The sequence below is a fragment of the Triturus cristatus genome, chromosome 2_1 (genome assembly GCF_964204655.1).
Source record: "Triturus cristatus chromosome 2_1, aTriCri1.1, whole genome shotgun sequence".
Lineage (NCBI taxonomy): Eukaryota > Metazoa > Chordata > Amphibia > Caudata > Salamandridae > Triturus > Triturus cristatus.
The window spans coordinates 131,613,308-131,627,452 of record NC_140581.1 but is presented as its reverse complement, the minus strand read 5'-3'; the positions used below and the strand labels follow the sequence as shown (position 1 = coordinate 131,627,452).

The 14,145-nt window shown below is 38.8% G+C and overlaps 1 protein-coding gene across 8 annotated transcripts in view; it reads left to right on the top strand.

The window, feature by feature from the left end:
- The window catches only part of CELF4 (CUGBP Elav-like family member 4), a 1,309,605-nt gene that overhangs the window by 206,194 nt on the left and 1,089,266 nt on the right, over positions 1–14,145 (top strand). For all 8 annotated transcript variants that reach the window (XM_085628957.1, XM_085629010.1, XM_085628985.1 and 5 more), the window contains exon 2: positions 9,355–9,437. In XM_085628957.1, coding sequence (XP_085485083.1) covers positions 9,355–9,437 — 83 coding nt within the window. The remainder of the gene's footprint in view (positions 1–9,354; positions 9,438–14,145) is intronic.

Below are 14,145 nucleotides of genomic sequence, written 5' to 3'. Positions count from 1 at the left end.
AATTTAGGGCAAAATATAAAAAGCCATTTAGCGTCTGCAAAGCCTATGGTTGGATAAATCACAGGGTTCGGGACAGCTACATGGATTTTTTGTGTATATCAAAATTGAAAGTGGTATGTTTAGAGCATCCCTTCCAAATGTCAATTTGAATGCTATGTATCAATGGTTTGCTTACTCTTTCACACATAACAGGCTTAGACCTGTAGATAGCAAGACTACTGTGGTTATGTTTAGATTTTTGAATCATATAAGTGTTATGGCTGTGTGCATCTCATGACTGACAACATGCATACGTCCTAATTACACCCCTAAACAAATGGGCATTTGTATAGAGCCTGCCTTCTTTGTGAAGGAATGCTGTAGGGGAGAAGGGTAAAAATACCAACAGCCTGATTTATAAAACATTTTGAGCACCTATGTTGGACCCAAGTGTACATAAAGATAACTTTGTGACCGCAACCGCCAAATCCTCGATTCAGTCAATCAACATTTGTCACTTTTTCTGCCTTCACATTCCACTTACTACTCAGAAAAAAAACAACTAGTATTATGATTAATCTCAGTGATAAGACCATCTGCGGGGCCCAGTGGAGGAGCAAACAAGTGTCAGTATCCCTTCATGGTACAATCAAGTGTAATGAACTGTTAAGGACCTTAAGCTTGCTCATGCACTCAAAACACATATATATCTCATAAAAGAAAATAAGCTAGATTGAAGTAAAGGTCAGAGGGAGAATGCACAGAAATTAGCAATTTGCATTGATTTCAATACGTACATGTTACAATTTTAGTGAACCTTTGAAAGAAGAAACAAAGTCAAAATTTTAGGAGACAACCTACGATATGCAGATTTCTGAACTTTTAAGAATAGTCCCCTAAGTATCTGTTATGTTGTTTTTTTTTTATCATTTTGAATATACCAGCTTGATTTTCTTACATAGTTCCTTTGAGTTTAAAAATCTTCCCTTCCAAGGTGACAACAATTATCAAAGGAGTGATTTACTACTTTCAGGTGTGATTATATGTAATGTTTTTTTAAATATTTCCTACTTTGAAACATTCTTGATTTGTCAAAACTACAGAATGTAGAAGTATTGAGTTTAAAAGCCATGAGAGAACTGGGAGATAAATGCGATGCCAATAATATGATGTTAAGCACAGGCAAACAATATAGATGAAATGCAAAGAAACATGAATTACATATTGATTATATGTGGTAAGAATCAGGGAATCCACTGCAAGGTGACAGAGGAATTTCAATAAAATGAACACCATCAGGTGTATGTTACACGTGGATAGTGAGGGAACAGTGTAGCATTGAAAAATATACAGGCAGGAGGCTCTGTGCTAATGGCCAGGCAATTTTCATAAAGGCATGTACCCAAACACATCTACTCAAAGATTCATTGTCTCCCATAGATAGAAATACACTGTTACTAATGATATTATAACACAGATTTAAGCAAAGGCATGGTAGCTAGCAGGGGAAACTTCACTTGAGAAAGCTAAATGTGTCTAATTCTGCAAAGTTGTTAGTTATGTTGATGGACCCATGATGTTAGGAGAGATCCCCATCCCTGAATGTGGGTCAAATACAGACTTCTAACTGACAAATGCCCCCTTGGCAGCTTCTTCCTCACAAAACACATGCAATTTCATGCAAATAACTGCTACAAAAGGCGGCTGAATGCCTCATAGAAGTAAGATGGAATTGTATCCATTCTAGTGACATGCTATGCTTTTACTAATTTATGGAGAAGGTAAAAGCAAACCCCTCAATAGATTTTTCAAATTATATAAATTGTAACTATTGTTTTAAAGTGATCTTTGTCTTCTCACTATAGTATACAATAGTATGCACTGCTGACCGGCTCACCCGTACAGGTTATCTACTGTGATTTTGTGGAAGTTGATTTTGATCTGGCACCTCGGATTCAATTCACAAGAAATAATCCTTCCCACAAACTGCTACTTTTTAGATGTGGAACTAAAACTCTGTTCCCTCATGCGAATGATTTAAAGGCCTACCGTTTTTCTAAAATGAATCGGTCTGCTCAAGTGTAATAAAAGAAATATTTCAGAGCAAATCCTGACATTTGCTCTTTTCTCTTTGATATGTCAGTGTTGAACAATCAATACAATCAATGAAGGCCTGCAATAAGAGGGCAGAAAGCATAAAGTAGTACATTTCTGAAAAGTAAATGTATCTGTGACAAGAAGGGAAATATGTTGCTTATGTATCGGAGGAACTCAATAGACTATTGTGTTATGTTATCAAAACAGTACATACTGATGATCAGGCACCTTGGACCTCTACAGTGAGTCTGATGTTCAATTCCAGATACTGGGTTTATCAGCAGAAGAAAGACTGTCTACAAAGTAATTTGGAGTTAGCAAGCTATAATTCCAGACTCACATTCTGCTATAACAACAGATAATCCTTCGCGGAGGCATTTATATCACTGTTCTCTGGTGGTCATGATTTGTCTGATAATGGTGGTGATTCGGAAACTTACATTTCTATTTAAATTCCTGGAGATTTAAATAGCTCCTCAGATCTTAATGGTGAGGTTAAATCTGTGGAACTGGTTCTATATAGTAAATTTGATTTACAATTTATAACCACACATCCTCTTATGAAATGTACACTTGTGAATATGTGTACATGTTGTTGTATACTTTTTAATACTAAAAATGTGTTTTGTTTATCTCTATTGAGTGTCACTGGTACCAGTAGCTGGTAAAAGTCAATGGAAATAAATGAGGGAATGACAGCACCTCTGGTTTAGTGCACTTTCTCTTTCTTTGCTTTTGGAGGTGGAGATAGGCATTAGAGAAAAGTGGAGTAAGCAAGTCTATCCATTTTTGGCATAAAATCTCTATTTTAAGAGATAATTAATCATCAAAGGTTTGACAGTAGCTATCCTTGAGCCTATCTATCCCTAAATGTCGACTTTTAATTTGTACCAAACTGGCACTCTTTGGGCAGCTGTATAGAGTTAGAAGATATAACCAATATATTTTTTGTTGTAGGAATGTGTTTTGTACTTTTGTACTTTTTTAATGTTTTTTAATGCATGTAATGTATTGTAGTGAAAAGCCTAGTTGCTTTATTGTTTGGATTGAAAGGATGTTCTCATCCTTCAAGCAGTTTATGCTCTACATATACAATAGTATTTTTAAATCTTGTCTTTTAATTTGCTAGAGGCCAGGATAAGTAGTGTCTGTGGTATGCCTCTGCTTTTTTTGAAAATAGTATGTTTTGAGTTTACCCGAAAGAATCAGAGAATTGTAACTCCTCACTAGTAATATCTCATCACATGGGGAAACAGCTGTGTTTTACTCCTGTTTTGACACATGCAGCACAAACGCAGAGTGATCAGACAGATCGTGTAAGATTTCAGAATCTTGGAGATGAGAGCCATCAAGCACTGTTATGTACTATGCTCTTTCCTCTGTTATTGTTAGGATCCAGTTCTGACTTTGTTTTCTTTGAATCAGAGCATTTGTTTGGAAATTGCTACAGATAGGCTGATATTGAAGATCAACTGATTACTGGATTGCTCATATTACATGACGTTTTTTGTGATAACACCCAAGTAGAAAATCTTAGGGGGATATGTACAATGAAGTGACGGAGCGTGTCGTTAGCCTCCTGGGCTTAACTACACGCTCTGCCACTTCGGAAACGCAAGGCTGCACCATAGTTACAAGAATGTGGTGCAGCCTTGCATTTCCCCCAGCGATGGCGCTAAGTTTAACAACTTAGCGCCAACGCAGGAACCCTTGCACCAGAGTGCAGGGGAGGATTGTTTATGTGTAGGAAGGTGCCCCTTCCTGCACATAAACAATGCTGAAATGCCATTTTGTAACTTTCATGTGTACTGCTTCATGCAGCACACATGAAAGTTACAAAATTGCATTTTTTTTAAAGGTTTGTTTATGTACAGGAAGGGACACCTTCCTGTATGTAAACAAACAATGGCATTTTGCTATTTCCATGTGTGCTGCACAATGCAGTACACATGGAAAAAGCAAAAACGAGGAGAAATAATGCATTTCTCCTCGTTTTGCCAACTTAAGACCAGGATTTTCCTGCTCTTAATTTTGGCACTGCCTCCTATGTACGCCACCCTTGTACACAGGGGGCAGCGTCAAATACAATGGGTGTCACGGTGAAACGCCCACCGCAACACCCACTGCACGCCCCTTTCAAGCTAAACATAGCGTGAAAGGGTGCCTTATGTACAAGGCAGTGTTAAGCCACGTTAGATGTCTTAACACTGCCTCGTACATAAGGCAAGGCCCCTATCGCCACTGTAACGTCACAATAAGTGATGTTCCCGTGGCGATAGGGGCTTGTACATATGCCCCTTAATATCCTTGAAAATGCATGAAACGCCTATTTAATTAGATCAAAATTCAAATCCATACCCCACTATAAGCAAATCTGACGTTGTAGTTGTTCAATGCTGCATAGTTATTCACAGTTATAAAGCAGACAATCGTGTCTCCTCAACTGCTAAATGGCTATTAGGCTGAAAATCTACTACCTGAAAGGTCATATGTATACTTACTATGTGCCTACTTGCAGGAGATCTACGACTACCAAAACAGAAAACATACATCCAATATCTCAACTAGCAATTAAAAAAAAAATGTAATTAAAAATTACCAAAGCTATTAAAAATGTATTAATTCAGAATACAGGCATGTCAAAAATGATTATTATTCATTTCCGAAGATATAAAAGTACACAAAGAAAGCATTGACTAGAAATGTAGATCCTCAATGCACCGAGGTTTATTAAATGCTACTTGGATGCAATTGATTCATAGTCCTGACCACAAATTATAGTTATTAAAGCATATACATATGAACAAAATATTTGCAGCTACATGATCTTAACAATTCTTGAAGCAAGCCAACCGAATGGTTATAGAGTAGGATTGATTGTGAACAGAATTTCACCTTTCATGATATTTTTGGCAGACATCTTCAGGACATAGTGATAACATATATGAAACTGGCATTTAAATGCAGGGATTTTGACTCTGGAAATGCTGTAGACAACCAAGCATTATCAAAGCAGAGAAAATGTAGAAATATGTAAATTGTTCTAATTAGCACAGAATAATACGCCTTTTGGCCTTCTGCTTCTAGTACATATTGCTGAAATTAGTTGTATCAATATTAACTGCTTATTTGCATGAATAATTGATCAAAAAAATTGTAAATAACTTAATTGTCTAAAATAACCACTAAAAAATGAAAGCGAAGATAGAACAAATGCTTAATGGTATAATCATTGTTTTAATATTGAATACTTCTCTAGGTTAATATTTCAACCACAGTACATGTAAGGAATATAGCAAAAGTAATACTAATATTTCTTCAAACTAATTCATGAGAAAAGTTTCAAAAAGTTACCACAAATCAATTAATAAACAATAAGGACAAAAATAATGTTCTGAGCAACAATTCTCAAGATTGGACCGAAGAAAAATAATATGTACTTTGACAAAGGCAAAAGCAGTGATTTTTTGATAAATATTTGGGGCAAGGTGATGTTTGTCCCAGTGTTAACAACATAAAAAACATTACAGATACACTTAACATATTGCAAACACTTCAACAGTATTCTTCAGTAAAGATACCTAAGGCGCTTATTGTGGAGACATTACACTGAACTTGCACTAAAGCTGAAATAATTCAAAGAAGCGCCTTAATAGGTTAGTAAGGAAAATATGCAGCATAAGTACTATCTTGTGTGTAAGGTCAAGTTCAAGTTTCAAAACTTTATTCGGATAATAATAATCCATAAAAGCACAAGATACAGTAAACATTGCAAATATACAATATGCAAATAGGTAAGGTCTACTTACACTTCATAAAATGACCTAGAAATAAACACTTTCAATATCAAAGAAACATAATATTTTAACGTATAGACCTTTTTAGAAAATTAATATTACAGCTAATATTCTGGGAACTTCTAATTGACTCAATCTAAATGGCATATCCGAAGGTAGAAAATAAGCAAAAATAATTGTTTATGTCCATATCTTTTCTATACCTCAATACATTTGTTGAAATGAAGCTAAACATTGAATGTCCGCCAAGAAACAAATAAAGACTGAATATTCTCCAAGCTAAAAGCCATATATTGAACAAAACTACCAACTTGTTGCAGGCAATCATTCCTTTTGCCTGCCTCAAACTGATGAGCAATTCATCTCTGTTTAAAAGAGCAGGAAAATAATGAAATGTGATAGACATAGAATAAATGTATATGGCAAATGTCCAAAATCTACCTTTATTATCCAAAACCTGCAGTCTATTTCTTAAAATCTCTTCTCATTAAGAAATATGTATATTTGTGGGTTTCGTTCTCAGTACTGAATAAAGATTATGAACATTCAATCGCCCCAATTCAGAAAATCATCAATGTGTAACCACTTAGTCACTGTCATATTGGGAATGCAGCACAAGATCCCATCTCCACAGAATGATAAATGATCTTTGTTTTTAGACATTTGTAAATAGGAAAGTGTCCCTAGGTTCCACGTTGTTTTCAGTTCAGAGCAAGATGTTGTTTTAAACCTGTTTGTAATTTATTGATCTATAATACATCAAGAAAAGAACTGAGCATTGAAAATCTCACCCCTGGAGATTCTCAAAGGGAACTTTAAACATGTGTATCTTCTGTGTACAAGCAATTAAGGCCAACTTAGAATATTGCAGAGGCACAAATTGATGCATAGATTGGTCTGCACATGTGAAAATTATATTGCACAGAAAATAAGTGATATATGAAACAGAATAAGCATATTTGAAGGTGCAGCCGGTGAACTGGCCCGCCCAAGGCTATGCCTTATAGCTAAGTACTACAGAGATGGATATACATAGCTGCCTACGCCTAAGTCATTTCAGGCCTGTAATGAGAAGATTCATTCAGACAACTTTGATATGTGGACCCTATGTGTGGTTGTGTATGCCTTTTTTCTCTTATTGTGTATTAAACAATATAACCAGTGTATGGGTTTCAGATTCACTGCTATTATCTCACTAAAATCTAGTTGGATTTTAAACCATAGGCCACCCAACACTGCTTGAAGTAACAACACATGCATGCTTATGTGTTTTTTCAATGCCCCTTGCTTAACACACACTGAGACACCAGTTGTGGCCCAATGAATGATACACAACAAAAACACATAAGAAAGTGTCACCACAAACAGAATGAAACACACCAGTTATGGGGCTAGGGGTTGTTTGTCATAGTATCAGGAAGAAAGATATTGTAGCCTAAATATTGTTTGTCACCATATTGTGAAGGTAAGTTTACATGGAAAAGTAGCACAGATTCCCTATTTTAACTCCACATTAGTAGATCTTTTACCTTTTTATAATTATATTCATTACATTTTGGAAGCCAATATGTCTATATTTTGGGTAGATCAAAATTAAAAACTCAATATTCAAGGAAATATACTGCACGAACAATGTAAATGTTATAGTCCATGCGACAGTAAATCATATTTTATCAAAAATGTACCATTTCATTTTAAATCCAATTATACAAGTAATCCATGGCCCCACAATAACCTGTGACAGCCTGATCAGTAATTCAATCTGCTTTTCAGTTTGTTAAACTCAGCCTCCCTTTGATGGAGCTCTGGGGGAAGCTGCCGCTGCCACACTTACAATTGAATGCACCCCAGGTCCCAATGACTCTCCCACTCCTGAATTATAGGCCACATGCAAAATGCATTGCGGGAAATACATTGCGCCCTCCCGTCGGCCCCGCAATCACAATAGCAGAGGAGAAATTGCAGCCATTATGGGAGCTTTATACCATCTAGTTTATCACTCTAACAATGCACTATGATGCCTCTAATTAGGACTGCATCAACTAGTCAAGGTCTGCAACGGAGCAGCTCCACGCGCTCCTCAGAGACCTCCCGGTCCCTGATTTAGCGCTGGCATTACAAGAGAGCCGGGTTTGATTTGTCAGCTGCAAGTTCCTCTTGCAGCAATTTCCAATCTTACCTTGACTCGCAGAAAGGGAGGAAACAAGTTTTCTTTAGCACAAGAAGCACATGTTGTAGATGGGGTGTCGCAGAGGCTGCGACAAGATGACTGTTGTTTATGTCACAAAACCTCCAGGCATTGTATGATTACGGTGTGCACCCTGGAGCACTGTCTCCAGGGCCAGATTTCAAGATTACCTCTGACTATATATCTATGATTTGCATTAGTATTAAATGTTAGCAATTAAGGCTTCTGGTTGGCAGAGTATGCACCCTGTCCAAGCAGGAACCACAATCCTAGTCAGGGTAAGTCAGATGCACAACCTAAGCTAACCTGTGCTCACCTTCTGGTAGCTTGGCACAGCGCAGTCAGCCTTGACTACCTTAATAAGTGCAAAACGAGTCAGTGCTTTATGCATGGATACAGTTGTTGTCTTCCTTGTGCCATAGAGCTCTCTTTAAGCCAATCCAGACTTTCCAGCTCTAAAACAATGAATATATCGTGGCTTAATTTCCCCATTGTAAATCTACTCCTTACGTTGCAGCATGCTTATTATTTTCAGCTTGAAAACAAAGTTTAGCTAAAAGTCAGGCTCACTTTTCAAATCCATTAAATTGTTTGTTCTGTGGTGAATTATTTTCATCTAAAATGTACAATAACATTTTATTTTTTGTTAGTTTTAATAACAGTAATAACATGGTTTTGAAAGACATATGAATAACAAAAACAGAAAAGATCAAGAAATCATAGACCTAAGCATTAGGTCTGTATAACTATAGAAAAATGTAAAACCTAGAAGAGGGGAATGGTGAAGGAGTGAAGAGTACAAAAAACAGAAAAATAGAAAAGATTAACGTAATAAAGTAACGGATTTGAGTTCATTCTTCATCTTTTAACATATGTTTCCTACATGACATATGTATGTGGGAAAATAATTCACAAAGCTTTTTTCCATGAGTTGGCTGGCCTTACTTTTGGAAATTCATAAGCAAGTCACACATACATCTGGAAGAAAACACAGCTACTCACAACAAATTCTTAATGATTCAGACCTGGAAACATAGGGGTATTTCACATCTAAGAGAGGTGAAAAACACAATTCTTCATTAAAAAAAAGTATGGGAATCGAACCGTGGGTAGTAAAATTAAGAAGAAAATTGAAGCTCGTCAGAAGATAGTTGAAGTCAAGAAGTGAGCCAGGGTTAGATGAAAATAGAGACAGTGGTTTTTCTCTAAAACAAAGTAGGTGTTGATTGCAGTCAATGACATGCATTTTAATCTTGCACATTCGTTAATGCTTTTCCCTGTTTCCTTTGGCAGGCTGCGCCTTCCTCACGTACTGCGAACGAGAATCCGCACTCAAGGCCCAGAGCGCGCTGCACGAACAGAAGACGCTGCCAGGGGTGAGTTGGCCTGAGCCGGCTTTAATTGAGATGGTCAAGGTATTCATAGGATGCAACACTTTTGCCACATTATCCACAGCTGTGACTTCTGTTGGCCAATATTCTCAGCCTTATTTTAATTGCTTGGACCTTCTGGGAGATTCTGCTATATGTTTTGCTGCAGAGAGAATAGGAATTCTGTCTGCACCTGTTAGGTTGTTGGCACTAAAAGCATGTTGTGGACTAGCCTGACACGTCTGCACTCTTAACACACATAAAGCACAGTATTAAAATGTTTGTTGTTGTGATAAACATCTTTATCAATTTGGGTTCCTTGTTTTCCAGGCAAGGACTGGAACCATTTGAGGATGAATGGTGTGTAGGTCTGTGTTTGTGATCAGTGGTTGTTGTACCATGGGTTCAGTTTTTTGATGGCCATGTGTAGAGGGCTCTCTGGTTATGTGCCCTTAGCCATGTTGCACTAGGGACCTTTTAATTGCTGATTCCAATTTCCTACCTCCCCTTTATCTGCAACTCATTTCCCCCCTCCCCCATTGAGGGCATTAGCCTGTAGGTATTGAGTAACACGGAAAGGGGCTTTGGGGGCCCCAGTGGGCCTCCGCTGTGGGGCCAGGGCAGCACATGTGGTGTTCCCCCAAACATCTATGCACAGTGTGGTAGGCACCACATGGTGCCTGGCACATGGTGCATGGATGTTTAAAAACATCCCTTTTTCTATCCACTGTGTGCTAGGCGCCACATGGTGCCTGGCACATGGTGCATGGATGTTTATATACATCCCTTTTTCTATTGCGGCTTGTGCTGTGGCATTTTTCCGGGCTTCAGCACAAGCGGCAATTGAAAAAGGGATGCTTCTGACTGCCTATACGGCGGTCACATCCTAATCTGGTGGGTGGGACCAGTAACTTCTTGTCGGCCGGTCCCACTCCTGATACGATGGTGGTCAGACGCTCGACCGACCACCATCGTAATGGCCTCATAAGCTATGGTTCAGGCTCGAACTTGTAAAACCACTGAAATTTGCCAGCCTTTTAAGGTATGCAAACCATGCCATAACTCATGCCACCCACCATTTTTCACTCTTAGTAGTCCGTTCTTTTTCCCATGCCATTTTGCAAATAAAGTTTTGTGTTTTGTTTTTTATTTTCTGAGTGGCAAGCAATGTAAGTTATGGCATGCGCTATGTGCACCGCTTACTATAATTGGCAAATTTCAGTATTTTTTCACGTTTGAACCAGATCCTTAACTCATTTTTTATCTGTGTTTTCTACAGCAAATGTTATGGGTTTTTATGGCACACAAGTTCCAACCCCTCTACTGCACAGCGTTCAGGATGTTCCTAGCAGGGTTTGGCCATAGGACAATCCTAGCACCTGCCGCTGACAGCCAGCTCCTACTGAGGACAGAGCTTAGCTTTCAGCCAGACCTTGTTATTTATTTATTTATTTATTTATTTATTTATTTATTTATTTAGCTTTGCAGACTGTGGAATGGTACCGCAAACCCAGAGCCAGCTTCATGCCCAGTAACTGCAAACCTAGTACAGGCCTCTCTGATCCATGACTCTCTTACCAGGGCTCCGCAATCCCAAAGCTATCCACAATTCCAAGGCTGTGACTAATAAACCCTAAATGGTAAGCCAAGAGTTGGTGAAGCTTGTCCTGGCTTTGTGACATTCAGGCATGAAGCTTGCCCTCTCAAGGTATTTCTGATATCTTGACACCTACAATGGTGCCCGTGTCCGCAATGCACTACGAGCCAGGGGCGTAACACAGGCCCCCGCAGCCCCTGCGGTGCGGGAGGGCCCGAGTTGAAGGGGACCCCTCCGTGTACCTTGCATAGGTGCCCGCAACTTTCGTTACGCCACTGCTAGGAGCCCTGGGCACCATTTTATGTCTCAAGGTATTGCAAAATAAAAAAGCTACTGCCAATCTGCAGACCCTGCAATTGATTTTATTTGTACATTTTAATCATTTAAACCCTGGGGTGTCCCTTTGAGGGTCCTCCCACTTTGACTTTGGGGCCACATGACACCTTATGTGGCCTTTGAACATGTTTTCAGGGCACGAGGCCTGTGCTTTGTGTCCTGAAATGGTGACAGAAAGAGAATTGTCTTCTCTTGCGGCCAACTAGCCAGAGCACTCGAGCCACAGTTCCAACTTTGGCACCGCAGATCTGAAAGGGTTAAATGATGAAAAATCACCAAACGAGATTATTTATTTAATTTTGAATTTGCAGATATCTGCAGATCAGATCTGCCAATCGATCTTGATTAACACAGAGTTAACCATATAAAGTCAGCTGAACAACTTATTAAAAACATTATTTCTCAAAATTACAGGTTCCACATCACGATGGGGTTTTCTGGCACAGCTTAAAGTGGAGTTGCTGATTAATGCAACTGTAGTGCGTAAAGTCAATTCAATGAACCCGATATTTCTCTGTGTTCCTGCTCTAAAATTATACGGCACAGCTCAGAAACAGAAAGAGGCAGACCTGGCTCCCTGTTTCCAAGGTACACTATCTAAAAATAAAACACTAACTAAGAGAAATATTGGATTAAATTAATTCACTTTCCACCCTGCAGGGCACATAAAAAAAGACACTTAGCTCTGCAGTGCCACAGAAAATCCCACCATGATAAGGCCCAAGACGGATTTATATAAAACTAATGTAAATCTAGTCAGCGGTTCTGGTCCTAGTAAAGAGCAAATTTCCTATGGGAGCAAAAGTTAAAAAAGACAACTCCGCCCCCCCCCCTTTAATTTTTTTCTCCTGCACAGACGTGAAGGAAATTGGCATGCATGACCTTAGCAGACTACGCCAAGTGAGTGCCAGATTTAATGTAAATCCGTCCATAGGCACATCAAAAGAATACATTTCAATTGAAAGTGTGGCTGAACCATAACTACACAGCGGCAACAGTTATTTCTTTCGAGTTTATCCCTTGTTTTACTGTTTTTATTACATTACACACATTATACATTTACATTTTACATGATATATTTTGGCTATATACTGCGACGTTAAACTTGTCTAAGATGGCTTTATAAAGCATGTTTTTGAAAATTGATTTTTGCAAACGTTGGCTCGAGGACGACAGTGTAATCTCGCACCTACAGACGAGTGGTGATGACGTGTGATGGTGTCTGTGATACTATTAATGAGATTCGTTGTGAAGTCATCTGTGTTACTTTGGGTAAGGTTTTGGCTCATAACCATAACACATATTCAATTGAACCTTTTCCTGGGAGTTTGTCATTTTTTTTTTTTACAAGATATATTGCTGTGCAGCGAATCATGCCTTCTATTCAGCAAGGATGTCCAGAGATGTTTTAAAGATACGCTTGTGTACGGTCTGTGATGCTGTGTGGCTAGATTAGGGCAGGACCTGTGGAAATGTCTGGTGCCTACTTTGCATATCCACAGTCTCAATCACCATGGCCTGTGGATCTAGGCACATGGTACCGCCTTGGTTCTGTGTCCATTGCTCATGAGTGCAGAAGGAACATGCAAGACCCATGGCCCTCTCCAGGATATGGTCTTTGGCCTTGCCCTTTACTTAAACGTCCTGCTATACATGATGCCAAGGCAAGGCCTGTGGCTGTGCCCTTTGCCCAGAAACCTTGCCACCACTGTTTTTTCTCATTTTTGTCTTTGGACCTCAAATAGGTTTATTGACCTCACAGAGAAATCACACCACTCCGGGACTTATTTACAAGCCGCTGGCGCCGCCGGTGCATCACGGTTAATATGGGAAAAAGTGACGTACCAGCGGCGCCAGGGGTTTGTAAATAAGCCCCTCTTTGTTCAACAGGGCGGCTGACTATGCATTACAGCAGCTCCAGATATACCGACCTCATCTCAGCTCAAAAGACCTTTTTTATTTTTCACAAAAAAGGGGTTTCCTTCTTGTTAAGTTATGCCTTTGTACCACATATTTTTATTTCAAAATGAGTCTTGCTGAACTTAGTATGGGTCGAAAGACCTCATGATGAGTGCCAGAGCGCAAGTGATCAGCTCATGGGGGGCAATCAGGGGTCCTGTTCAGGTTCCAACCTCAGTCTCTTGGTGCTCAAGCAGAGCGGGTAGCAGGCATCACATCTTTGATCCATATTTTGTGCTTTTCTGAAAAGACAAGATTAATTGCCAGCCAACAACATTTCCAGAGTTAGAGGAATGATGATTTTGAGATCCATGATTAATATCAGCGTCTGCAGCAGCTTTTGAATTCTCACTTCTCACAAACTTTAAGGAAGATGAAACGAAACAATCATTTTGCCCCCACACACCCACCTCCTCCCATATGAATACCTTACTTTGAACACTCAAACTCTCTTTTACATTTAGACTTGGGACGGCACCTTTGTTCTTTGTTGTGTGAAGTTTCATCATGGTAGTGCTGAGTGCGCCAGATGTTTTAGGCAATCCAAAAAAGTGTTTATTAATCTATTTAATGATTTTATAGATAGTACTCCCGAAAATGTACAAGAAAGTTTTAACCATTTTTTGAAAAACAAAAAAATACTATGCAAGATTTAGGTTGAGTCCTAACTGCAGGTTAGCACCAACTCTTAGATAAATATATATATCTATAGGCACGTAGCTATTCAGTGATGTCATCACACGTTTTCAGTAAAGCACTTGAACTACTTAATTGTGTCTCAAATAAACCATATTTCTTAACCTTGCTGTAATTATTGCCACA